The sequence below is a fragment of the Rhinopithecus roxellana genome, chromosome 14, assembly GCF_007565055.1.
Source record: "Rhinopithecus roxellana isolate Shanxi Qingling chromosome 14, ASM756505v1, whole genome shotgun sequence".
Lineage (NCBI taxonomy): Eukaryota > Metazoa > Chordata > Mammalia > Primates > Cercopithecidae > Rhinopithecus > Rhinopithecus roxellana.
In genome coordinates, this window is record NC_044562.1 from 30,170,121 (window position 1) to 30,197,601 (window position 27,481).

Sequence of the window (27,481 nt, forward strand, 5' to 3'; positions counted from 1 at the left end):
GGAGGTGATGGGTATGTGTGGGTATGTTTTGGGGAGGGACACACTGAAGAGTTGGTTGTCTATATACGGCCACACAGGACGCAAATTTTTATTTTTTTTATTTTTAAGAGACAAGGCCTCACTCTGTTGTGCAGGCTGGAGTACAGTGGCGCAATCATACCTCACCACAACCTCAAACTCCCAGGCTCTAATGATCTAGCTGCCTCAGCCTCTCAAGTAGCTGGGACTACAGGTGCACACCTGTAGCAACCCCTGCTTGCTTTGTTGTTGTTTGGGGGGTTTGTTGTTGTTGTTGTTGTTGTTGTTGTTGTTGTTGTTGTTTGAGACAGAGTCTCGCTCTGTTACCCAAGCTGGAGTGCAAACTCCACCTCCCGGGTTCATGCCATTCTCCTGCCTTAGCCTCCCAAGTAACTGGGACTACAGGCACCTGCCACCATGCTCGGCCGATTTTTTTTTTTTTTTTTTTTTTTTTTTTTTTTGTATTTTTAGTAGAGACAGGGTTTCACTGTGTTAGCCAGGCGGGTCTTGAACTCCTGACCTTGTGATCCACCCGCCTCGGCCTCCCAGAGTGCTGGGATTACAGGCGTGAGCCACCGCGCCCTGCCCCTGTTGTTGGGTTTTTGTTTTGTTTTGTTTTGTAAAGACCAGGTCTTGCCATTTCCCAGACTGGTCTCAAACTCCTGGGCTCAAGTGGTCCTCCCACCTTGGCCTCCCAAAATGCTGGGATTATAGAAGCCACTGCAGCCGGCTGAAACCCAAATCTTTTTTGGTTTGTATTTGCCCATTCCCTGGGTACTTTTGGTCACTGCTCAGCTCTTAAGAAGAGAGGCAAAGATTAGAACCAGAATTTCTTTTTGTTGTTGTTGTTGTTGTTGTTGAGACGGAGTCTCGCTCTGTCGCCCAGGCTGGAGTGCAGTGGCCAGATCTCAGCTCACTGCAAGCTCCGCCTCCCGGGTTTATGCCATTCTCCTGCCTCAGCCTCCCGAGTAGCTGGGACTACAGGCGCCCGCCACCTCGCCCGGCTAGTTTTTTGTATTTTTTAGTAGAGACGGGGTTTCACCGTATTAGCCAGGATGGTCTCGATCTCCTGACCTCGTGATCCGCCCGTCTCGGCCTCCCAAAGTGCTGGGATTACAGGCTTGAGCCACCGCGCCCGGCAGAACCAGAATTTCTAGTTCCAGATAGGCTGTGCTCAAAGAATCCTTCCCCCGCACTGGGGGATAGAGGGTGGTTCTGGGCCTTCTTTCTTCTCTGGGGACGAGTGGGTAGCAGTCACAGGAGACAGGTGTGCTGAGGAGGAAGAGCTTTATTTCAGAACTGTCCCCAGTTGGAAGGGACCACAAAAGAAGCGGTGAGTTCTCTGGCTCTGGAGACATTCAGGCAGAGTTTAAGGAATGCTCATGAAGGATGTGGGGCAGGGTCGAAAAGGGAGTTTCTGCACCACAAGGATAATTGCCTGGGAGCCTTCTGAGGTCTGACTCTGAGAGCCTGAGACTTCTACATTCCTTCCACCTTAGTGACTAGTCTGTACCTAAGCATTTGGTGAGGTGGGGGGCGGGAGGGGAACTGCCTCCAAAACCTCCCCTAACCCATGTGTCCCTTTATCCTTTGTGGGACAGATAAGTGCACATAACTCATTCAGGGAAAAGAAGGATTCCAGAAACTACTCACAGATATACACACCCCCTCTAATCCACCTGGGCCCAGCCATGTCCAGGTGGTTCCAACACAGAGAAGCTGGCTCAGACTCCAGGGGCCCCAAGAGGCTCAAGGATAAGAAGCCCCTTACCCATCCCTCCTCCTCCATCCCAGTACAAAGACATTGGAAATGAGACATTCAATTTTATTTCCTGTGAGGGTCATTGTGGAGTTTCTCTACAGGTTGATTGGGGTAGTTCTGGGGCCTGTAGGGTTCACCATATTTGAGGACTAGGGGGAAGGAAATGACCATGAGTCACTAGTGGCAGAGGGAGGGGACCCGGGGCTACACCCCAGCTCCTCCCAGGGCAAAGCTGAAGAATACAACAGAGAAGGGGCCTTCTTAGAGCGAGGGGTGACTTGTGAGCCAGGGCCACATTAAAGAAGGGGAAGAAAGAGACACCAGAAAGGCTTTTGGAAGTTTCTGGAAAAGTCAGTTTGGAAGGTCAGATTAAGGACCTTAAGACTAAAACCTCCTGAGGTTTATTTCACATACAAACTGTCTGAGCTTATTATCTTTGTGATCTCTACCCTCCTCCTGACTCCTTTAAAGGATAATCCCTGAAATCTCAGAGGAGAAACTTGAAGGCTGAGGCCTACATGGATCCATCATTTCCTACATCTTTGATCCCCTAGAATATATTTTTTAGAAGAAGTAAAAGAGAGACAGACTTCACTCTGCCCCCTACCCCACCTCTTAGCTATCCAAGTGCTCCAAACCCTATACTGTGTCACTAAGGTTTCCCCACACATTCAAAATGCCTCCTTTAACTTATGTATGTCTCATGTATGTGAGTCTTGTTCTAAACACTCTATTTTGTTCATTAATATTTGTATATTTCCTCTTCATTAACTGTTAATTATCATATCCTTCTAATAAATTTTGATGTTTTATTCTATGATTTCCTAATTTTTTTCCTTTTTCTTTTTTTGAGACAGTCTCACTCTGTCACCCAGGCTGGAGTGCAGTGGCACAATCACAGCTCACTGAAGCCTTGACCTCCTGGGCTCGAGCTATCCTCCCACCACAGCCTCCCAAGTAGCTGGAACTATAGGCTCATACCACCATGCCAGGCTAATTTTTTATTTTTTGTAGAGTCAGGGTCTTCTTACATTGCCCAAGCTGGTCTCAAACTCCTGGGCTCAAGAGATCCTCCCGCCTCGGCCTCCCAAAGTGCTGGGATTACAGGTGGAGCCACTGTGCCCAGCCTCCTAATTTTTTTCATATGTCCTACACTCCCCTCTCATCTTCTCCAATTCTCTTAAAATTTTTATTTGGTATTTTAATTGAGATTGCATGGCATTGAAATTATAGATGAATGGAGAACGAATTGACTTCTTCAGAGTATTGAACCTTCTTATTGAAGCACAGAATAGATCTTTCCGTTTTTCCAAACATTATTTTTCCTGAATTGGCTCCTGTGTATAAAAATGGTATTGGAAAGAGTTAATAGAAAGAGGCCATTGGTGCACATCTTAATCTCAACACTTTGGGAGGCTGAGGTGGTAGGAGGAGCAATTGAACCCAGAAATTCAAGACCAGCCTCGGCAACATAGAAAGACCTTGTCTCTACAAAAAATAAAAAGTTAGCCAGTCATGGCGGCGTGAGCCTGTGGTCCCAGCTACTTGGGAGGTTGAGGTGGGAGGATCACTTGAGCTCAGGAAGTCCAGGCTGCAGTGAGCCGTGATCATACTGCTGCACTCCAGCCTGGGTGACACAGGAAGACCCTGTCTCAAGAAGAAAAAGAGAGAGAGAAAAAAAGGGGGCTGTTGACATCTTTGGAGAAGGGACTAGGGGAGCCCTACTTCAGAGCCAGTCAGTGGGTAGCAGCTACATCCTTCAAAAAGAATAGCAGGTGGTGTCCGCCCAGCCTGGCTGACCTGAAGGTGCAGTAGGGAGCACAAGGTGGGGCAGTCCTGGAATTGGGGCCTAATGAGAGGTATTTGTGGTTCCCCAACAAAAGCCCCTGTCCAGCCCTCCCTGCCCCATACGCTGCATACAGACAGCAAGGCCAGGAGGCTCTGGGAACAGAGTGGGTGCGAGGCCCTGGAGAAAGTCTGGCTGGGCAGGAGGTCAGTACAGTCCATCTGAGGGTGACAGGTGGCATCACAGGGCCCCAGGGGCCCCACAGGAGACCTGGCAGTTAAGACAGCAGGGGCCAGCTCGGCTTGTGTGCGAATCTCTTTATTGTTTCTCTTCAGAGCCCCTGTAGCAGGGAAGGGGAGGGTGTGGGGAGGTGGGCACCCCTCCCATCAGCCTGAGACCGCTCTCTGCCTCTCTCCTCTCCTCTCTTCTCCAGCATCTCACCCACTTTCTCTCCTTCTCAATCTCCTGCTCCCACCTCCAGCACCTTCGGGGATTCCCTCTTGTAGCCCCTGCTTTCTAAGTCCACCCTGGGCTGGGGAAAGGAAAATAAGAGACCACAGGGACAATTTCAAGCCCCCCAGTCTCCACAGGGGCTAGTCCCCCGGCTACCTGCCTGGCTTTCTCTCTCCTGGGCTGGGAGCTGGGGAGGTCTGCAGGGCTCAGTCCTGGCCCTGCAGTATCCCAGACCCTGCTCTGGGGCTATCTCCAGAGCCAGAGGCTAGTGCCTGAGGTCACAGAGGTGGGAGGGACAGGGCCACTGCTCCAGCCTGGGCTCCATCCAGCACAAGAGCCAGGCTCACTCACTGCCAACAGCCAAGGCTCATGGTTGGGGCCCGCAAAGGTGGCCGGGGCATGCCCTGTGACCAGGCAGGGATGGGCTATGTCCCTGTTGGGGACCACGAGGGATGGCCAGTGAGGAGGGGTCAGAGGCTGTGATGGGAGGACTGAGGCTGGGTGTGGTGTCCTGGGATGGAAGAAGGCTGGCTTCAGGGAGCAGTGAGTACAGGGGTGACGATGGTCTCTGATGGCAGAGGGTCTCTGTCTTTAGAGCACTTCATGCTGCTGCTGTGTGGCCTCACTGACAACCTGGGGAAGAAGAGAAGCCCAGTCCAACCATGTGCTAGCCAGAGAATAGAGCCTCAGCCCTGAGCCATCCCCACCCTAGGGCCACAGGATCTCTCTTGCCCCACTAGCCAGGGACGTAAACCAGCACAAATGGGTGGAAGACAGTCTCCCCAGACACATCCATAGCCCCCACCAAGGGTAAGGAGCCCAGACAGACCACTCACCTCCCCATCCCGTGTCTCGATGGTCTTGATCATCACCGTCTTCTTGGTATGAACCTCAGAACCCCTTTGCTCAGGGCTGGTTTCTGTAATAGGGTCCATCGCACACTCAGCCTGATCAAGTCCAGGCTGGGCTGTACCAGGGGCTGGGAGTCCATCTGGGGCCACACTGGGCAGAGCCCTAGCAGACCCCAACCCCCCTCAAGACAGGCTTGTTACTTCTTCAAGACTTTAATACCTGTCCTTCAGCCTAGCACCCAGCAGGTTGTTCTTCAGTCCCCAGGGCCAGTCCCATAGTTTAGAGGGTCTCAGGAGCCAACAGATTTGCTCCATGTGCAGGACGGTGCAGGAAGGTAGGGGACCCCTGAGGCCCAGGCTGCACAGCATTGACATTCCCCATACCTCCTAGTTCCTCTCCACCCCCGGGCCCCAGGAGAGCCCTGCACACATTTGTATCCTGGGACTTCCCTTCTTCCAGATTGAACCCCAAAGCCCAGTCTCAAGACACTCTTTAGAGGACCTTACAGTACCCATCTCCCTTTAAGATTTCAGGGCCGGGTGGGGTGGCTCATATCTGTAATCCCAGCAGTTTAGGAGGCCGAGGCAGGTGGATCATGAGGTCAGTTCGAGACCACCCTGACCAACATGGTAAAACCCCGTCTCTACTAAAAAGACAAAAATTAGCCAGGCATGATGGCATGTGCCTGTAATCCCAGCTACTCAGGAAGCTGAGGCAGGAGAATTGCTTGAACCAGGGAGGCAGAGGTTGCAGTGAGCCGAGATTGTGCCACTGCACTCCAGCCCGGGCGACAGAGCGAGACTCCGTCTCAAAAAAAAAAAAAAAGTTTCAGATGAGCAACCTGATGTCTTAATCAAAGTGAGATGGAGCAGGAATCAGTCACTGACTCATTGTGCTGATGGTCAGTCACTTGCCATTCTGTGCCTCAGTTTCCTCACTGAGGACTCAGAGTGAAGTGGTGCCAACCATACTTGCCCTATCATGGCCACAAAGCTATTGATTTGGAAAGCACTGTGCAATGTGGTTGGGGTTTTTTGTACTATGAAGTTTTAAATGCAAGACTCATATTTGGTGTCCGTATAAACAACTAACTGAAAAGAGAGGCTCTGAGTTGTGTAGGAAAGGTCAAATGGAGGTCCTTGGTATTATGAGTTTGGTGTTCACGAATTTCCTTAGCTAGCAACTAGCCTGTGATGAACGTTGTGACTCGGTGGAGCACAGCGTGTATTTTTTCCTGATGGAAATGTACATCGAAGATAGAAAAGGCTTGATCTAGGAAAGGAGAAGCTGCCAAGGACTCCGACTTGCTTTCCTAATGCATCATTATCGTGTGTTTCTCTGCTCTCTGGGGTTGGAAAGCCACCCGATCTGTATATTACTAATGTCAGAATGGCAGAATGCCCTAAGAGCTCGTTCTTTTCATTGTTTGGCTTTGCTAAGATTTGGCTTTTCTTTTCCAACGTGCATCCAACATCTTGCTCCAGCAAACTGGAGATGTTCAACAAGCAACCAAGGCGGTGCTTGGCAATGTGCCAAACAGACAATGGGCTGTGGGTGCCTTAGAAGGCAAGTGGTATGAGATCCTCCTGAAGCCAGGTCCCCAAGGACACTCCTGCTACTTTCAGAGTTTGGGATTCAGAACAGAGGCTGCTTCCTGATGCCCAATACTCCAAGAAGGTGCAGGGGACATGGTAAATACAATACAATATAATCACATAAAAAGCTCTCTCTGTCGTAAGGTGCCTCATCCACCTCTACCTAAACTCCCCTACCTACCTGCAGGGGCCCCTTTTTTCCTCCCCAGACTCCAGGTCTGTCCTCCCTGGCCCCAGGGTCCCATCCTCCCTCCTGGCTGGCCTCAGGCAGTGCCCATGCTGGACTCCTGGCCCCTGCAACTCCAGCCTCCGCCTGCCAGCAGACACTCACCTCGGAAGTTGAGGGCAGAGAAGGTTTGGATGGGGAGATTGATCCTAAAAGGGAAGAGACCAAGCCTCCTAAGAGTTAAGAAACCTCCCATCGTTCCCTGAGACTACTCATCAAGGCTCACCCTGGTCCTTTCTAAACCCCATCCTCAGCTGTCCCAGTCCCATGGACCCCAGCACTCCCGCCACCCATACTGCTCAAGGAATGGGGTCAAAGGTCAGCTAGAGCTGTCCCAGGAATAGTCTCTTCTGGAAGGATCATTCATTTCAACTGTGACCTGCTGGCATGACACCAGGATGTGCAACCCCACTGCGCCCTCCAGAGCACCAGGATTTCCTTCTTGCTTCTGGCACTGAAGGTCATTATCAGTAGCAGCTGTGGGTGATATCCATTGCTCATGCCCACCTCCAGCCAGGCCAGTTCTGAGAGCTTACTATTTAGGCCTAATGCTGGGAAAACGTAACATGCCTTTAGCTACCTTCAAAGGCCATCACATGAAGATGTCATTTTACTAAATCTGAAGTTTCTCTTTATGTATATACCTATATCTAAACATGTCTTCTGTTTTTTAAGAATTTCAGATATTATTTTTATGAGTATCAGGGGGTACCAGTTTTTGGAGTAATTGATCTGTTTTAAATTGAGGTTAAATTTACATACAGTGAAATGCACAGATCTTTAATGTACAATTCAATAAGTTTTGATCAATGTCCACGTCTGTGTAACTACCAGTCCAAATCAAGATATAGAACATTTCTAGGCCAGGCGCAGTGGCTCATGCCTGTAATCCCAGCACTTTGGGAGGTCAAGGCAGGCGAATTACTTGAGGTCAGGAGTTAGAGACCAGCCTGACCAACATGGTGAAACCTCATCTCTACTAAAAATACAAAAAGTCAGTTGAGCATGGTGGCACACGCCTGTAATCCCAGCTACTAGGGAGGCTGAGACAGGAGAATCACTTGAGCCTGGGAGGCAGAGGTTGCAGTGAGCCAAGATCATGCCACTTGCACTCCAGCCTGTGCAACAGAGTAAGACTCTGTCTCAAAAAGAAAAAAAAAAAAAGATTAGAACATTTCTGTTATCCCACAAGGTTCCCTGGTGTCCCTTTCCAGTTGTATATTGTTTTCTGTCTAGAGGTGGGTTGCTCTGAGCATGAAGTCTGTGTCTTTTCCTCCGAGCATGTGCGTGTGCTTACGTGTGTGCATGTGTGTGTACACTCATGCCTTTTGTATGCATCTCTTTACCTTCTCTTAGCCTATCCCTGTGCAAGGCTTCTCTCCCTCCCTCTCTCTATTTGCCTCTATCTGCTCCCTCTGTTTCCCTCCTCATCTCTCCCCATTCTGCTTTCATCTCTCCCTTGACTGGCAGTAATATTTTATTATTGGTTGCTGAATATGGTTTTTTGCTACTGGTTCTTAATTCTGAAGGTGGATAAGGGAATACTTATATTTCTCTTTTTATAAACGCTGTTAATTAAATTGCTTTTTACCCAGGTGGCCTTGGTTAATTCTCTGCAATTAATACAGCAGTGGCCTCCTGTATAAAATTGTTTCCAGGCCGGGTGCAGTGGTTCACACCTGTAATCCCAGCACTTTGGGAGGTTGAGGCGGGCGGATCACCTGAGGTCAGTAGTTCAAGACCAGCCTGGCCAACATGGTGAAACCCCGTCTCTACTAAAAATTCAAAAATTAGCCAGGCATGGTGATAGGCGCCTGTAATCCCAGCTACTCAGGAGGCTTAGGCAGGAGACTCGCTCGAACCCAGGAGGTGGAGGTTGCAGTGAGCCGAGATGGTGCCACTGTACTCCAGGCTGGGCAACAAGAGCGAAACTCCGTCTCAAAAAAAAAAAAAAAATTGTTTCCATGTCTTGTTGAAGTAGCCTCCTGGGGACAGGAATGGGCCACCCAGCACCACCCACTTCCCCCCTCCGGCTCCTGCCTGGCCCCTCACCGGCTCTCCTCTCCCTCCAGCAGCTTCCGGTAGGTGGCGATCTCCACATCCAGGGCCATCTTCACATTGAGCAGGTCCTGGTACTCGCGCAGGTGGCGGGCCATCTCATCCTTGAGGTGCCGGATTTCCTCCTCCAGGCGCGCAATGTTGTCCTGGTAGCCACTGGCCTCACTGGCAAATCGGTCCTCCAGTTCCCGCATCTGCCTCATCAGGGAATCGTTCTGCAGGAGAGGGGGAACCCAAGTCAAGGAAAGGAAGAGGACACTGGGAGCCCAAAATGAAGAAAGGCACAGCTTTGGGGCTGGCAGGCAACTCCAGATGGTCAGGTCCAGGACATGTTGAACCCTGAACTCAAATGAAATCTGTATGTGGACACTGAGAATAAAATAGATAAAAAGGAACATCTGTATTCAGCCTCACAGTCCGCACACAGGCAGATGCCCCAGGAACCCCTGATTCTTTAGCATCCAACTGGAATCCACTTGTCTAGTTTTATCCCTATTGTAGATTTAAGTAGATGAAGGCCCAGAGAGGATTTATGATGGGCTCAAGGTCACAAAGTGAGGGTGTGAACTGCAGACAGGAAGGGGCAGGGCCTGGCCAGGTGGGTAGGGACTCACAGTGCCCTTGAGGGCATCAATCTCGCAGGTGTAGGACTGGATCTGGTGTCGGTATTCCATCATCTCCTGCTTGGCCTGGCGCAGGGCATCGTTGTTCTTGTTGGCTGCCTGGGTCAGGTCTGACACCTAAGGGCAGAGAAAGGAGTCCAAAAATGAGGAGGATGCAGGGCACAGGTAGGGATGAGCAAGGGAGCATGGAGCCTCTGGGCTCTCCTCCCATGGATAATGCCACAGGCAGCACATCCAAGCTGGGACTCAGGGGGACGGAGATGCCAGTCCCTGGGTGAGGCCACCTACCTTCGACTTGTACCACTCCTCAGCTTCAGAAATGTTCTTAGCCGCGATAGTCTCATACTGAGCCCGGATGTCCCTGAGGGCGGCAGTGAGGTCTGGCTTAGACATGTCCATCTCCACCTGGACCTGCTGTTCCTGAAGCTGAGCCTGCAACTCACGGATCTCCTGTAGGGCATGGCTGGGCTTCAGTCCCCTCTCAGGGCCCACACAGCACCCTCATACCCCTATTCCCAGCCAGAGCCTCACCCCAGCCCCACTTTCTGGCTGCTTTCCCAATGGCCCAGTGACCCCAGGAAGAGGGGCCAAGGCATACCTCTTCGTGCACTTTCTTAAGGAACGCGATCTCCTCGTTGAGAGATTCGATTCTGCGCTCCAGGTCAATGCGAGCTAGAGTAGCTGCATCCACGTCCTGGGAGAGGCCAAGCAAGAAGGACATAGTCACCACCACCCAGGTAGGGTAGAGCAAGGCCAGAGGCCATGCGAGGGGAAAAGAAGGGCACTCACCGCTCGGAAGGCAGCCAAATTGTTCTCTGCTTCTTCTTTCAACTGAATCTCCTCCTGCAGCCTGGGTGGGACAGACAGAAAGACAGACAGTTGTGGGCGATAAAGCTGGCAGTGGAAACGACTGGCTGGGGGCTGACCAGGGAGTAGGTACGGGACAGAGCAGGAGGGCCTGGCTGCTAGGTAGAGACAGGAGAGAAAGGGAGTGGAGAGGCCCCACCCATCCAGGGAGGGCACAGGAAGTGGCCCAATCTCTGCCCAGGAGCCACACCCTTGAAGTCTATGTCCCCACCAGACTGTGTGACCTCCCTGGGGTTAGAAACTGTGTCTATTTTATCCGCCTCTGTGTTTCTGGTTCCCAGCTCCAGCCTGGCCAGTATAACTGCTCAATTAATATTTATGACTTTGGTGGCAGGAGGGTGACTCTGCTCACTTGGCCTGTCAGAAGTGGGACCAACAGATATGCTATACTCGCTGCCCTTTTCGTTTCAGGAGCCTGGTGAGGCCAAAGTCAGGTCCTCCCAAGCTGTCTGAGAGCTGTGGCCCCCACCTACTCCCTTTTTCTCCAGCCTGTCTATTCACCTTGTAAAAACACAGTCTCAGCAAGGCCCCAGGGTCAAGCTCCCCACTCCACCCTTCCTCCCCAAGGCCTCATCACAGCTGAGCTGAGAGCTGTTGCTTTGACTCTGGGCTCTTGCCCTGCTTTCCCTGTCTCCTATCAGCCTCACTTCTCCCCCTGGCTACACTGCCCTCTAGGCCTCCTGCAGCCCTTCCTCTGCTCATCAACTACCTGACCCCATAAACATCGCCCCAGCATCTTAAAATGCTTTTTAAGGGGGCTGCCCAAATGGCACCGGGTCCCCTAAATTCTCCCATATCCACCCCCTGATCTATGTCCCCAAGAAAACTCCTATGCAAGATGGGATCGCAGGGGGAGAGACCTGGAGGTCACGGCCCCTTGAAACACACGGGTGGAGAGCCCTTTCCCCGCGTGGGGCAGGAGAGGGTCCCGGACCCCGGGAGAAGGCATGTGCTGACAGCGGGACCCCAGCCCCCAGGCCTAGCCTCTTGTGCCCTGCCCGCGGAAAGGGGAGTCTGGGGCGCCGGGCCCTCACTTGGCCTTGAGCCGCTGCAGGTCGTCGAGCAGGTTGTCGCGCTCGACGTCGACGCGGGCGCGCTGGTTAGTGAGCACCTCCACCTGGCGCCGCAGCTCGCGCAGCTCCTCCTCGTAGAGCTCGGCCACTCGCGTCGGCTCGCGGCCCTTGAGCCGGTTCACCTCGGCTGCGAGCGCCGCGTTCTGCTGCTCCAGGAAGCGCACCTTCTCGATGTAGTTGGCGAAGCGGTCGTTGAGTTCCTGCAGCTCCACCTTCTCGTTGGTGCGCGTGGTCAGAAACTCCTGGTTCACCGCGTCGGCCAGAGAGAAGTCCAGCAGCTCGCCCGCGCCATAGGAGGAGGGCGCGCGAGTGGTCCCCAGCCGGCTGGCCCGCAGCGACCCCAGGCCCCCGGCCCCGCCCGACGTGCGCGACACCTGGTACACGCGGGACGTCACCGAGCTGGAGGAGCCCTTAGAGCCGAAGCCCGCCCGCGGGAACACGGGCGAGCTCAGCGGGGAGCCGAGCGGGAAGCCCGGAGCCCCGCCGAAGGTGCGGCGGTAGGAGGACACGCGCTGGCTGGACGAGTAGGCCTGGCTCATGGTGGCGGCGCGGGCGAGGCTGGCGGGCGCACGGAGGAGGCGGCGGGCAGGCGGCCGGCCGAAGAGTGGATGCGGCGAGGGGAGACAGGGCCCCCAGCCGTCTGCACTATTTGTATCCCTCCTGACATCAGCCCCCGTCGCCCCTCCCCTGACAGCTGCAGGATCCCGCTGTCCTGCCAGGAAAGGGCGGCCCCTGGCCATGGGGGCGGGGAGGCCAGCTCCCCCGCAAGAGGCCTGTGCCCCTGAGTCAGCCAGTGGGGGTCCTGTGACAGGCAGGCCTGCCAATCCTTCGCCAGGGCAGCAAGCATGCCTGCAGTCCCCAGGGGGGCCCCTTTCAGCCCTGGTTATCTCCTCGTCCTGGCCGGGGAGGGGGTCAAGGGAGACAGCAGAAGAGAGGCTTCCCTTTAGTTTGAGGGCCTCCTTTTTGGTCAAGGAGAGACTTTGGGTCATTTCTTAAAGGGTCAAGGCCTGCTCCCAGGAAAGGCCCCAAACCACCTTGTTCCTAAACATTCTCTTGAAGTTGAAGAGGTTTGGGAGGTCTCAGGCAAAGACCAGCCTGGCTGGAGGGTGGGGGTCTCTAGGCAGGCAGGGAGGGCCGGGAGATGCCTGGCAGGCGGAGGGATCCTGGCCAAAGCCTGCCTGCCATGTATGTCTGCAGGCGAGCTGGCCCTGAGCCTCAGTTTCCCTCTGGACTAGTGCAGGCCCTCTTCCTCCCCCCTACTGTGGATGGCGGGGCCTCAAGTTTATAAACAGTAGGGTGATTTCCAGAAAGGGTCTGATGAGCTTTCAGTTTCCAATTGCTATGTCCACTCCCACCCCCAGCACAGACTTTGTCTGGCTCCTGCCCCCTGGGTCCCCTGCCCCCTCCCTGATTCATCCCCCTACTCACACCACCCACGCCCACACACACCAGGGGTTTGTGTTTTGTCAGGAGCTGCATGTCAACCCAACCATCTCCCTGGCAGCAACAGCTGCCAACCCCAAATACCAGAGTGAGTATTTATAGAGGAGAACGCATCGGCTGGGAAACAAGGCACAGGAGAGGAGCTGTGGGGGGCAGGGGATACCTGAGGAAGCATGGGTGGGCGTCAGATAATCAACGAAGGCTAGGGTGACAGCCCCAATCACTTCCCACCCCCTATAATGCTCCAGGACCCCCCGCCCACAAAAATGGCTTCCCACAGAGGGCCTGCCCAACCTCCAAAGCCCTCTCCTTAGTACAGGACACTTGCTGACCCCTAAGGACATCCACCATTCTCCATGGGCACTGGCTGTGTCTCTACACCTCCACCTGGCACTCCAGGCCCCTCTTGGACCTGACCCTTTTGGAATGCAAACCCTGGAAATAGAGCACTCTGTTAGGAGCCAGTCACTGGTCCTACCCCAGCCCTGCCATCACCAGCTGGAGGGGTTACTAGTAGGCATGTCCTTGTCTGAGCCACAGCTCAGGCAGGTCCTCTCTGAACCCCAGCTTGTCAAATATAAAGTGAGAATGGTTAGCCTTGCCCTGCTACCCTATAAATGTTTAAAGAGGCTCAGGCCCTACTGATGCATGTAGCAACAGTAATACCTTACATGTACTGATCACCTAGAGTGGGCCAAGCTGCTGAGCACTTCACACCCATGACCCCTAATTCTCCAACCCTAGGAGGTAGGGACTAGCATCATTCCCATTTTATAGCTCAGGAAGCTGAGGCGGTCTGACCCCACAGCCTGTGCTTTGGCCCCAGGATGGGCGTGAATGTGCCAGGTAAATTGTAAAGGAGGCTTTGTTACTGAACTCTTTTCAAAGCCCTTTCCCATTAAGTGTCTAATTTTCATCCAAGCAACAAGCTTCTGAAATAGATGGGGGAGTTCCAGATATTCTTATCCAGCCCTCGAGTCAGTGCAAGCTGTTGTGTTCTCGTTATTTTTGTGTCTCATCTCCCAGACTGTATGCTTCTGGAGGATTTTGGAGACCATGTGGATCCTTAACACACTCAGGCAACACCATCTTTCTCATTGTCATTCAAAGTAGCCTGCAAGCTTTCTTTTTCCATTTCCTTATTTTGATGACATGCTGTGCCTCCTCCCCATCCCTCCACCCCTAAAGACCCTGATTCCAGCCAGTCTTATTACTGCATCCCGCTGACTTCAGTGACTGGGTCAAGGAATGGGCCTGGGAATGAGCAGAGCCAATCAGAGACCTTCCCTGGAATTTACAGATGGAACTGGGATTCTTCAACTGGAACCTGTGGAAGCCATGTTTCCTGCCCCCTGGGGGAGTAGGAAGAAAAAGGTTAATATGCAAGAAGCAGAGAATGTTGGAGAGGAGGAGTGGGCCAGCCCCCTGGTTCCTGCAGTGCTTCCCTCAACTTTGTGAGTTGAGCTCCTACACTGTCCTTCCTGGCCTTGGGCCAACAAACTTCCCGGTTTTTTTTTGTTTGTTTGTTTTTTGTTTTCATTTAAGGCACTTGTATTGCTTTGATCACTTATAGCCCCAAGAACCAGATTAATCTTCTGATGGGGACTCTACATCCATTTCTGTGATGCTACTGGGACAACCTTTCTGGAGCTCTTCTCTATAAATGATCTCCAGACCACATAAGGAAATTGGCCTTTGGACCAGCCCAAGGCCTCAGTTCCTTGGTGAAATGAGGCAGAAAACAAATAAATCATGCCATCTATTGTCTAGTCAAAATCAACAACCACCAGACTTGGCCCCAAACCGCTTGGGACTGTTTTCAAAATTCAGTTCCACCCCTGAGGATTTGCTACCATGGAGGGTTGCAAATCAACACCCTGAGGCTTGGAAGGCAGGTGAAAGAGGAGCACTCCAAAACATTCTGTGAGCTGGGCAGCACCACTGGAGGGAGAGTTCAGCCTCCTGAGAGGACCACTCAGGATGGGACACACCAAAAATACTGACAATTTATTTGCATGGGTAGTGTACGTGGTACAAAATTCAAGATGTACAAAAAGACATAAAATGAAAAGTAAGTCTTCTTCCCACTTTGACGCCCAGCCACCCCAAACACCGATTCAGACACAACCAGGTTTCGGTTGTTGTCAGTTCCTTTCAGAGATACTTCATGTACACACAACCACATTTGCTTATGTGGAGCCCCCACTTCTGAATCAATCTTTTTTCAATGATGTAGAGCTTAGAGATCGTTCCATTTTGGTACATTGACAGCTAAGTCACTTTTACATTGTGATAAAATATACATAAAATAAAATTCACGATTTGAGCCGTTTTTTTGAAGTGTATAGTTCAGTGGCATGAAGTACATTCACACTGTTGCACAACTATCCCCACCATCCATCTGCAGAAGTTTTTCATTGTCCCAAGCTGAAACTCCATATGTATGAAAAATAACCCTCCACCTTCCCCTCCTCCCAGACCCTGGTAAACACCATTCTACTTTCCGTTTCTACAAATTTGACTCTAGGTACTTCATGCAAGTGGAATCATACCATATTTGTCCTTTTGTGACTGGCTTCCTTCCCTTAGCATAACATCTTCAAGGTTCATCCATGTTGTGACATGGGTCAGAATTTCCTTCCTTTTTAAGGCTAAATAATATTCCATTGTATGTATACACCACAGTTTGTTTATCTGTTGATGAATATTTGGGTTGTTTCCAACTTTTTGTTATTGCAAATAATGTTGCTATGAACTTTGGTGTACAAATATCTGTTCAAATACTTACGTTCAATTCTTTTCTGTAGATACTCAGAAGTGGAACTGCTATATTATATGGTAATGCTATGTCTAAATTTTTGAGGAACTGCCATACTGTTTTCCACAGCAGCTGCACTGTTTTACATTGCTACCAGCAATGCATGTGGGTTCCAATTTCTCCACATCCTGGCTAACACTTGCTATTTTCTATTTGTTTGTTTGTTTTATAATATTAATAGTAGCCATCCTGATGGGTGTAAGGTGGTACCTCATTATGGTTTGTTTGTTTGTTTGTTTTTTTAGAGACAGGGTCTCACTCTGTCACCCAGGCTGGAGTGCAATGGCACGATCATCACTCACTGCAGCCTCAAATTCCTGGACTCAAGCGATCCTCCTGACTCAGTCTCCCGAGTACCTGGGACTACAGGTGCAAGCCACCATATGTGGCTAACTTTTTTACTTTTCTGTAGAGATGGGGTCTCCAAACCTATGTTGCCCAGGCTGGCCTCAAATTCCTGGGGTCAAGTGATCCTTCCACCTCGGCCTCTCAAAGTGCTGGGATTACAGGTGTAAGCCTCCACACCCAGCCTTATTTTGTTTTTTAAAATTAGGGTCTCACTCTGTTGCCCAGGCTGGAGTGCAATGGCATGATCAGACCTCACTGAGGACTTAAACTCCTGGTCTCAAGCGATCTTCCTGCATCAGTCTCCCAAAGTACTGGGATTATGGAAGCAAGCCACCATACCTGGCTGCTCATTGTGGTTTTGATTTGCATTTCCCTAATGATCAGTGATGCTGACCATCTTTTCATGTGGTTATTGGTCATCCGTATATCTTCTTTGGCAAAATGTCTATTCAAATCCTTTGCCCATTTTTGAATTGGGTTGTTTGGGGATTTTTTGTTGTTGAGTTGCAGGAGTTCTTTATATACTCTGGATATTAATCCCTTATCAGATATATGATTTGCAAATATTTTCTCCCATTCTGTGGTTTGCCTTTTCATTCTGCTGCTAATGTCCTTTGATGCACAAAAGTTTGTAATTTTGATCAAGTCCTATTTATCTATTTTTTCTTTTATTGCCTGTGCTTTTGGTGTCATATTCAAGAAATCATTGACAAATTCAATGTCATGAAGCTTTTCCTCTTTGTTTTCTTCTAATAATTTTGTATTTTAGCTCTTATGTTTAGGTATCTTGTCTGTTTGTTGTTGTTGTTGTTGTTGTTGAAACAGGGTCTTGCTCTGTTACCCAGGCTAGAGTACAGTGGTGCCATCATAGCTCACTACAACCTCAAACTCCTGGGATCAAGCGATCCTTCCACCTCGGTCTCCCAAGTGCCGAGATTACAGGCATGAGCCAACGCACGCCTGGCTGTTTTATCCATTTTGAGTTAATTTCTATGTATGGTATAAGGTCCAGCTTTGTTGTTTTGCATGTGGATATCCAGTTTCTCAGCACCATTTGTTGAAAAGACTCTCCTTTTCCCCAATGAATGATCTGGGCACCTGGGATGAAAATAATTTAACCACATGTGTGAGGGTTTATTTCTGGGCTCTCTATTATATTCTATTGGGGCGTATGTCTGTCTTTATGCTGGTACCACACACTGTTTTGATAACTGTACCTTTGTAGTAAATTTTGAGCTCAGAAAATGTGAGTTCTCCATCTTTGTTCTTTTTCAAAAATTTGTGGCTATTTGAGGTCTCTTGAAATTCCTTATGAATTTTAGGATGGATTTTTCTATTTCTGCAAAAATGTTGGTGGGATTTTGGTAGGGATTATACTGAATCTATAGGTCACTTTGGGTAGTAATGGTATTCTTAACAATATTAAGTGTTCCAGTTCACGAACATGGGATGTCTTTCCTTTGATTTTTGCCTTCTTTGATTTATTCCAGCAATATTTTATAATTTTCAGTGTACAAGTCTTGTGCCTCATTAGTTATGTTTATTGCTAAGTATTTTATTGTTTTTGATGCTATTGTAAGTGCAGTTGTTTTAATTTATCATTGAGATGATCATGTGGGGTTTTTCTTCATTCTGTCAACATGAAGTATGACATTGATTGACTTTTATATGTTGAACTATCCTTGCATTCCAGGAATAGATCCCACCTGATTATAGTGTGTAGTCCTTTAAATTTGCTGCTGAATTTGGTTTGCTAGTATTTTGTTGTGATTTTTACATCAATATGTACAAGGGATATTGGTCTGTAGTTTTCTTGTAGTGTCTTTGTCTGGCTGGCTTTGGTATGAGGATGATGCTGGCCTAATAGAATGAGCTAGAAAGTATTCCTTTCTCTTCTAATTTTTGGAAGACTTTGAGGACTGGTGTTAGGTTTGTTTGTTTGTTTGTTTGTTTGTTTGTTTGTTTTGAGACAGTGTCTCACTCTGTCACCCAGGCTGAAGTGCAGTGGTGTGATCATGGCTTACTGTAGTCTCAACCTCCGGGGTTCAAGCAATCCTCTTACCCTCCCACCTCAGCCTCCCTAGTAGCTGGGACCACAGGCGTGTGCCACCATGCCTGGCAAACTTTTTAATTTTTTTGTAGACAGGGAGTCTCCCTATGTTTCCCCAGGCTGATCTCAAACTCTTGGGCTCAAGTGATCTTCCCACCTTGGCTTTTCAAACTGTTGGGATTACAGGTGTGAGCCACCATGCCCAGCCAGGTGTTAGTTCTTTAAATGTTTGTTAGAACTCACCAGTTAAGCCATCTGGTCCTGCACTTTTCTTTGTTATGGGGTTTTGAGTCATTTTTCTTAACATCTTTATTTGTATTTCACTGCATAGACTTGGTATAATTTTTTTGGCCAGTTCCTTATTGATAGACATTTATGTTGTTTCCAGTCTTTTGCTATTATAAGCAATGCTGCTGTGAACATCTTCAGGACACCTTTGAACATAAATTTTGGTACTTTTTTTTTGAGACAGGGTTTTGCTCTTGTTGCCGAGGCTGGAGTGCAATGTGTAATCTCAGCTTACCGCAACCTCCGCTTCCCAGGTTCGAGCAATTCTCCTGCCTCAGCCTCCTGAGTAGCTGGGAATACAGGCATGCACCATCAGGCCTAGCTAATTTTGTATTTTTAGTAGAGATGGGGTTTCTCCATGTTGGTCAGGCTGGTCTCGAACTCCCAATCTCAGGTGATCCACCCGCCTCAGGCTCCCAAAGTGCTGGGATTATAGGTGTGAGCCACCACGCCCAGCCACTTTTTTTAAAAAAAAACATAATGTCACATTATTTAGTGGTCAGGCCTCTTCCTTAATTGATATTGGAAATGGAAAGGTCCACCAGGACAAACGATTTCATTCAGCATTTACCAGAAAAGGGAACAATTTATAAATTTGTGTATGTGGGATCGTGCCTTGCACAGTGGGTACTGACAATAACTTTTGTTAAATGAATTAAGGAAAGAAGTTAGTCCTGCTCTCTGTTTGAAATATTTCCAGATTATTCAAACCTCAGAGTTTTAGAAGCTTACATTTGGACCTCAGCAGGTCATGAGGCTGACCAGTCTCATGCTCCCACTTCTCGCTGAAGTCCAAAGTCTTCTTTACTGTGGCTCCAGCAAGTACTTGATCAGCTTGAATCCTTCCAGTCCCTGGGAACTTACTGTCTCTGGGCCGCACATTCCATTCCCGAAGAGTCCCTGAGTACCTAACATGTCTCCACCGCAGCTCTGCTGTTAGAAAACCTTTTCTCTGCCGGGTGCAGTGGCTCATACCTGTAAACCTGACAGTTTGGGAGGCCGAGGAGGGCAGATCACCTGAGGTCAGGAGTTTGAGACCAGCTTGGCCAACATGGCAAAACCCCGTCTCTACTAAAAATACAAAAATTAGCCAGATGTAGTGGCATGGGCCTGTAATCCCAGCTACTCAAGAGACTGAGGCAGGAGAATCGCTTGATCCTGGGGGCATGGAGGTTGCATTGAGCCAAGATCATACCACTTCACTCTATCCTGGGTGAAACAGCGAAACTCCATCTCAAAATAGAAAAAAAAAAGAAGGAAAAGAAAAGAAAGAAAGAAAACATTTCCTTATACTCAAAGCCAGATGATATGTCTCTGCTATGCCACATATTCTAACCTGGGAGCCAAGCAGAGCAAGAACCCCCCTTTCACGGAACTGCCCTGCAAATATTTGGGGGCAGTGCTCATGCCTTTTGTAACACTGCCTGTTTCGTCACTCCCAGCTTCTCTCCTTTCCCTGACTGATTGAACCAGCAAGACCCAAACTTGTCATGGCTTCTGAGGGCCCCACAGGACTGGCCCTGCCCACCTTGTCAACTGCAGCTCACTCACCTCTCCTTCAGACTCCCCTTGCTTCAGCCTCCTTTCTGTTGGGTGAGGCTGCCCAGCTCTCTCCAGCCTCCAGACCTTGGCCTTTGCTGTTCCCTGCTGTCCCCCGAGCATGATACCTAGAGGGCATCAGGATGCCCCGGCAGAGGGTTCTCTGGAAGATGAGGGCCCTGGCTCTACCTAGGAGCCCCCAGATTCCATGCATGGCATGGATGGAGGGCAGGTGGCTAGTATGGGTGGATAGCTGAAGTGGCTTGGCTGGCATAGGGCATTTGGATTAGAAAAAACTGAAATAACTCAAAAAGGAGAGAACTGGCCCTTTACCCTGTCTGGGGTAGCATCACTTGCTCTGGGATTCCAGGTGTGAGGCGGTGTTAATTCCTCCTGCAGTGCGCCCTCCCTCCATGGACTAATACCCACCCACAGGGGCGCCCTCCACTCCTTCTTCCAGGGCCCCTCTCCTCCTCTCTTTTTTTCCCAGCTGAGGACCTTGTGCTTCCACCCTGAGATGGGTTGGGCTAGGAGGCAGCCATTGCATGAGAGAGCCTTGGGGACAGCATGGCAAGGATGAACTCTGGGGGCCTAGGCCCTCATCAACTGTAGCACTAGGTCATTGGCAGAGGGGTGAGGGGGCTGTGGTGGCAGGAGGCACAAGCATAGGGGTCGGGGGTAAAGTGGTCAATTGGAGGCAAAGATATGGGTGGACATCCTGGGGGTTTACCAGCTAACTTGGTTTACCAAGTCCCTGGCCTCGGCCCTGTTGTGATCCCAATGTGAGAGAGGGGCCAGGTCACCTCTGGGGTCCCCTCAACTTCTGACAACCTGAGACGCTGGGTCCCAGCAGGGGGTGAGAACAATGAGTGGTCTCAGCTGAGTTTTTCTCTTGGGATTCACTGTCTGATGTCCCCTGGCCTCCCTGCCCAGAGCCCCTCCCTCCAGCAGCCCTCTCCCATGCATCCCCATCCCCTCCATTCACCTTCCCCCAGCTGGAGCAGCTGCTTGACCTCCACAGGCTGCTGAGGAGTCGGAGTGACTGTAAAAGGGAAGGAATGTCCAGAGGCGGCTGTTTCTGCCTGATATCACCCGGGGGGAGGCTGGAGAGTTGGGGGCCCAACCGGGATGGCGTCAGGATTCTCCCTGAAACTCATCCCTCTCCTGGTGCGCTGCCTCCTCCCCAGGCTCAGCCAGCAATCCACCCCCCTCCTATCGGCCATGCTCCACATCTCATTGGCTTAAGACATTCGGGACATATCCTCCCTCTCCTAACTTTTTCCACCTCTAGCCCCCAGACCCTCTCCTGGGCCCCTTCCTTCACTGGCACCCCCACCCCGATTCTCATCAACCCCTCCTTCATCATCCTCATCACCCCCACACCCCGACCTTGCTCCTTCTCCAAGGAGGGCCCCACAGCCCCGACTCCTGCCCCCTCCTGCCCTACGCTCCTTTTACAGACACAGAGTGCTGTGGACTTTCTGCCAAAGTAGGACAAGTCTGGGGCTCATCTCACCTCCTCCCCAGCCCCCAACTTCTCCCACCAAATAGGACAGCTTAGCCCAGGAAGGAGGATAGGAGGAGAAGCAGGCTGGGCCTCAAGGGGGAAGAGCTCATGAGATGATAGAGATGAAAGGGCTTTGTGGACTCTCAGTACCCTGTAAATTTCAGGTGTTATTCGCCCAGTAAGAGATGACAGGGAGGAGAGGATGGGACAGAAGGGTGAACGGAAGGGAAGGGGGCTTTGGTAGCATTAAGAAAGGTCCCAGGACAGCACAGTGGCTCATGCCTGTAATCCCAGCACTTTGGGAGGTTGAGGCAGAAACATTGCTTGAGCCCAAGAGTTCAAGATCAGCCTGGGCAACAAAGTGAGACCTCTTTGTCTCTACAAATTTTTTTTAAAACAATTAACCAGGTATGGTGGTGCATACCTGCAGTCTACTGCACAAGGGAGGCTGAGGCAGGAGGATTGCCTGAACCCAGAAGGTCGAGGCTGCAGCGAGCTATGACTGAGCCACTGCTCTCCAGCCTGAGTGACAGAGAAAGATCCTGTCTCTAAAAGAAAAAAAAAAGAAAACGCCCCGGGGAAGGCTTCCTGATGCATTGGGAGCACATGGCTGAACTGGGGGCCTGTCCTGGACCAGCTCTGAGACAAGCTGTGTGACATTGGACTGGTCACCTCCCCTTTCTGGGTCTTGGTTTATCCTTGTTTAAAGTGAAATATCCTTGGACATACCTCCCTACTCTGGACCCAAAGAGAGGGTGAGAGATCTGTTTCTTTTTTCTTTTTTTTTCTTTTTTTCCTGAGACAAAGTTTCACTCTTGTTGCCCAGGCTGGAATTCAATGATGCAATCTCCGCTCACTGCAACCTCCGCCTCCCAGGTTCAAGCAATTTTCTTGCCTCAGCCTCCCGAGTAGCTGGGATTATAGGTGCCCCCCACCACGCCTGGCTAATTTTTATATTTTAGTAGAGACAGGGTTTCACCATGTTGGGCAGGCTGGTCTGGAACTCCTGACCTCAAGTGATCCACCTGCCTCGACCTCCCAAAGTGCTGGGATTACAGGCATGAGCCACTGCACCTGGGCCCCTTCTTTCTTATATTTCAACCTAGATGAAGAAAAGGGGTTGCACCCCTTCCTTGGAATTCTCTGTTGGGATCTCGGTGCCATCACTCCATTCTCTCTTCTTCCTGATTCATCCCCATTCCTTTCATCTTGCCTCATAGGCTTTTTTGGTTCAGCCCCTCCAGTTTGGTCAGATCCCTGCCCTCCTGGGCCCCTTCCAGGTTTCCTACATCCCTCTGAGGCTGTGAGGCTTTAAACAGGGCCTGAGCAAGCTGGCAATGACCTCACAGGGCCACTATGCACAGCTGCTATTTATAGCCTTATAGGATCATCCTCCTCTTCCTCCAACCAGCTGAGTCACAGTCAGCTTGGGGTCCACTCAGACCCCAGGGCCTTCTCTGCCACTCCAAACCCCAGTCCACCATGGCACCCTGAACTGTTCTTGCCGCTATGCGGGATGCTTTATTCTCTGAACCATCCGAGTACACAATGAAGATGAGTGTTGGGTTCTACACAATACCCTTTTATGGGCCCTCAGTGTTGTATGTTCTTGTAGCCCAGCCCTTCATCCTTCTGTCTTCTCACACCTGCCAGATAGGCAGCCCATGACCTCAATTCCACTGGACTCTACAGAGGTGTGGGCAAGGGGAGGAATTTGAGAAGCATCTGATAGGCCATGGCCGGAGTTCAGATCCTGGATCTCTCCCACTCCTGGGTTAGTTTCCTCACGTCTCTGAGCCTGTTTCCTCATCTGTGAATGGTAATTACAGCATCGGGTTGTTGGGAAGATTCAATGAGAAACTTATCTGCAAAGCACTCAGCACAGCGCCCAGCACACTTCGAGTGCTTAGTAAGTGCCCGCCGTCACGAGTGATTTTTGTATCCCCTTTTGACCAGTAAGGAAACTGGTTCAGTGGGGGCCAAGGACTTGCTCAAGTCCTTGCTTCAGGTCAGCAGGTCAAGAGCAAGATTCAGACCCAGGACTTCCTATGGGCTGTGGTGCCTCTGACAATAACACAGCTACCCCTCACTGAGCATCTACTATATACCAGGTACAGTATTATGGATAGCTGCCATATAGAATCACTGTCTCTTTAATCCTCACAACACTGAAGAAACTCTTATCCCCATTTTAGAGCTGTGGATACTAGCCTCAGAGAGGTTAGGTAAGTTTCCTAAGGTTGCACAGCAAGTAAAAAACAAAGCCTGGATGAACCCTAGTCAGTCTCCTAGAAGTCCTGCTTATTTCTCTGTGTGGTTTCCAAGGCCTTACCACATACTGATTCAGCAGACACAGCCCTAGGTTCATCCCCTTTTAACTAGGCCCCACCAGGGACTCTCCAGGAAAAAGTCCCTTGTCCAGTATTGGACAAGTCCCTCCTAACATTCTGCTCTGCTCCTCTCTCCAAAACCCTTGCCCTCCAGAGAGGGTCTGGGCATGGAGGGGGAGGTTGTCAGGGAGTCAGGCCCCATTGACAGAGGAGTCCGAACTTTAGCCCACAGGAAAGGCGGGTGGGGAGGACACTGGAAATTTCCCATCCAAGGGATAAAGAATCCAGTGGGGGCCACTCTGCCCTATGCCACTCACAGGCTAGTCAGGCACGGGGCTCCCCACAGGCTACAGAGGCTCCCCTCAGTCCACCTTGGCCCCAGACTGCCCCCAACCGGCCTGGGAGCAGCCTCGGGTAGCAGCATCCACACCTCTGTCCTGGAGAGGCTGCCAGGAGGACTGAGACCAAAGTCCAGGCTTGATCTGCCGCCTCAAGTTTCCAAAAAGATCCCGGGGTCCACTGCCAGCCCCTGGGGATTCCCACTGCCCCAGCTCGTGAGTGCCAGATGCTCCCAGAGTGCATCAGGAATGTCCCAGATACACTTCCCTTCCCAATTAAAGGTGCCCAGAGTTACAATTTGCTGAAAACAGAGTGCTGGCCTTCTTTCTCCCCACCCACAGCAGTCAGAACGGTATACCTCAACCATCCCAAAGGGCCCTCCTAATGCCCCCACCTCATCTAGCCTCAAAGAGATGGGGCAGGTGCTCTCTCTGCCTTCTCCCAGGTGCCCCAGCCACCCTGGGTACCAGAATAGACCACTGACAGCCTGCCCTTGGAGCTGGGAGGGGCCACAGCCGGTGCTGCCACTCAGGCTGGGGGAGGGATCGGGCAGAGAGGAGTGGGCAGGATGGTGCTGGGACTGAGAGGGTGCTGGAGGGCTCCAGGCTGTTTCCAGCAGATCCTCTGTGCTGTGCAGTGAGCTCCCACCAACACCCTACAAGCAATAGTGCCCCCTACTCCCCAGCCAGAACAGGGCTTGGAGCTCCAGGCACCAGCTCAGAATGGCGCTGAATCTATGCTCCAACTTCTCCCAACCTCTCCTCTTCTCCTCTGGGACTCCACGCCAGCCCCAGCCCCATCTAAGTGAGGAGGCCCTTATTTGGTGACCCCACATTCTAGCTTTTTGGTGTTGAGAGGGCTTCCGGCCTGGACTAGGATCCCTGCCCCCACCCCTAGGTCCCAGGCTGCTTCTCCTGGCCTTCCAGCTGCTGGTCCTGTGCAGTTCCCTTCTTGGACACCTCTCCCAGGCCCAGGCCCGATTTAGCTCCTTTAATCTTCCCGGTAACCCAATCCGGCCATTTCCTGAGCACGCACTGCACTTCCCAAATGGCCCTTCCCTGGAGAGTGGCCGGGGCAGGGTGGCCTCAGCTCTTCCCTGGACTGAAGCACCACCTACCTTCCTGCCTCAACATTCTACTCCTCTCTTTTTCCTCACCCCAGGGCCTCTGGCTCTGCAAGCCTCTGTTCTGCTGTCCCAGCCTCTAAGTAGCCCAGGCCCGAGGCCCGAGCCCCCATCTCCAAGCCCAGCCCAAGTCCTCACCTGGTACTTTCCTGCTTCCCGGCTTTGGTTGCTCACGCTTTTCCTCTGCTTGCAACACCCTCACCTTCACAGGGCACTTCTGTTTTTTCCTTTCTTTTTTTTTCTCCCGAGATGGAGTCTTGTTCTATTGCCCAGGCTGGAGTGCAGGGGCGCAATCTCAGCTCACTGCCACCTCTGTCTCCCAGGTTCAAGCAATTCTCCTACCTCAGGCTCCCTGGTAGTAGGGATTACAGGCACCTGCCACCCACACCCAGCTAATTTTTATATTTTTGTAGAAACAGAGTTTTGCCATGCTGGCCAGGCTGGTCTCAAACTCCTGACCTCGGATGATCCGCCTGCCTCTGCCCCCCGAAGTGCTAGGATCACAGGCGTGAGTCACCGCGCCCGGCCTGCTCATGCTTTTCCTCTGCCTGGAACACCCTCACCTCCACAGGGCATTTCTTCCGGTGCAATGCTTACCATCTCCCTCTCAGGGCCAGCTCCAGCCTCATTTCCCAAGTTCTTCTCAGAGCCCAGAGTAGCTTGGAGCCCAGACTGGAACCAAACTACCAGCGACCCTGATCCCAGCTCTTCCTCGTTGTGTGACCTTGGGCAAGTTGCCTTCCTCCTTGTGTCTCCATTTCCTCCTCTGTAAATGAGGGTGATAACGTATTTCTCAGAGGGTGCCTATGAGGATTCATTGAGTTCCTTGATGTAAAGTGCTTTGAATAGTTCTGGGGACATAGTAAGTGCTATTTAAATGTTAAATGAAAATTATCTTTCCCTGCCTTGTATTACTATGACTTTATTTCCTCCAAGTTAAGACACCATAAATTGTGAGACACTTCATTTATTTAATAACATCATTTCAAGGGAAAAAAGAAACATTACCATGTAATGTACAAATTATAAGTCATCTTCCTATTTCAGAATGTGTAAGTTGTTCAGGAACAATAATATTTGTGTGATGTGTGCGTCTTCCTGCTTATAAGAGAGTCCTCATTTCAGTCTTGTGTGCACTTATTACTTATGGTCAGTGCCCAAGGGCTTGAGTTCAAGTCCTTACTCCCAAATTTTATTTAGCTAAGCAATCTTGGGTAAGTACTTTGACTTCTTTAAGCCTTGATTTTTTTTCCTAAGTAGCCTAAGTAACTCACAACAGTTGTAGTGAATATTAAGCAAGTTCATATATACACGCACATATATATATATATATAAAGTGTTTAGCGCCATATTGGATATTCAACACAAAAGCGCTATCATTATGGTGTTGATTTTGAAACGTTTGTTGAATTGAATCATACATCTCCAAAGACCTGGGACGCCGAGACGATCTGGTATCTCATGGTCCAAGTGCCCTCCAGTGGCCATACGGGGAAGCTGCAGGCTTCCGATGAACTTGGGGGAGCCCTTCCTTAGCCAGCCCGGGAAATAATTCAGCCATGCCCACCCATAGTCAGGCTTATTCAGTTTTCCTAGAATTCTTCACGTTATATTTCCTTTTACAAAGACCTTAAAGGGCTTCTAAAAAGTAGGATAAGAGACTAAAAGGCAGAGCTTTAGCCCAGGAAGGCTGCAGCCTGGCCATACACTATCCTCAAAGCCTGTAGGCCCAGGGCCCCAGGCAGGTGGGCAGGCAGGATGGTGAAATGCCATGCCGAGCATCACTTCTCCTCTGACCCAGACACTGTGGATCTGTATTATGAGAGAACTCGCTTGCCCACATCCAAAAATCTAGCAGAAAACAGCATTAGCCCATTCTAAGGATCTGCATCCGTGCTTTGACATATTTGTCATTTGTTTACTCATGCACTCCTTTCTTCCATTGTTCCTTCATCCATCAATATTTATTGAATACCAAGCTTGGCAGCCTCACGTCCTAGGTGCTGGGGGTTAAAAAGATCAATTTAACACAGACACAAACACGGCCACCAAGAGTTGTTCATAATGTCCCAGACACCACACGCAGAGTTAATCCTTGTATTCGAGTGTTTACAGCTTCTCTGTGTGGCTGAGGGGGCGGAGGGGGGGGCACAGGCAGAGAAGTGAACATCAGATCCAGGCTGCCTGATTTCCCCCGACGAAACGTATCCATAATGGGAGCTTTGTCTGGCTAGGTCAGGGAACTGACTTCCTCCTCCTGGGCCACACTGCTACTCTGAGAAATCCTCCCTGATCTCAAACACTGACCAAACTCCCAGCTGCATCTATATCAGAATCCCTGGTCTCTCCTTCCCCACCATTGCCCTTTACCCAGGGCCCAGAG

At 50.6% G+C, this 27,481-nt stretch overlaps 1 protein-coding gene across 1 annotated transcript; it reads right to left on the reverse strand.

Moving 5' to 3' along the window:
• Positions 1–3,866: 3,866 nt before the first annotated feature.
• DES (desmin) lies at positions 3,867–12,032 on the reverse strand. Its single transcript, XM_010360310.2, has 9 exons — positions 11,275–12,032; positions 10,163–10,223; positions 9,972–10,067; positions 9,662–9,823; positions 9,365–9,490; positions 8,745–8,965; positions 6,798–6,841; positions 4,856–4,938; positions 3,867–4,652 (listed from the first exon to the last, which is right to left on the reverse strand). The coding sequence occupies exons 1-9, from the start codon at positions 11,850–11,852 to the stop codon at positions 4,611–4,613; spliced, it is 1,413 nt and encodes a 470-aa protein (XP_010358612.1). The 5' UTR covers positions 11,853–12,032; the 3' UTR covers positions 3,867–4,610.
• Between the last annotated feature and the right edge of the window lie 15,449 nt (positions 12,033–27,481).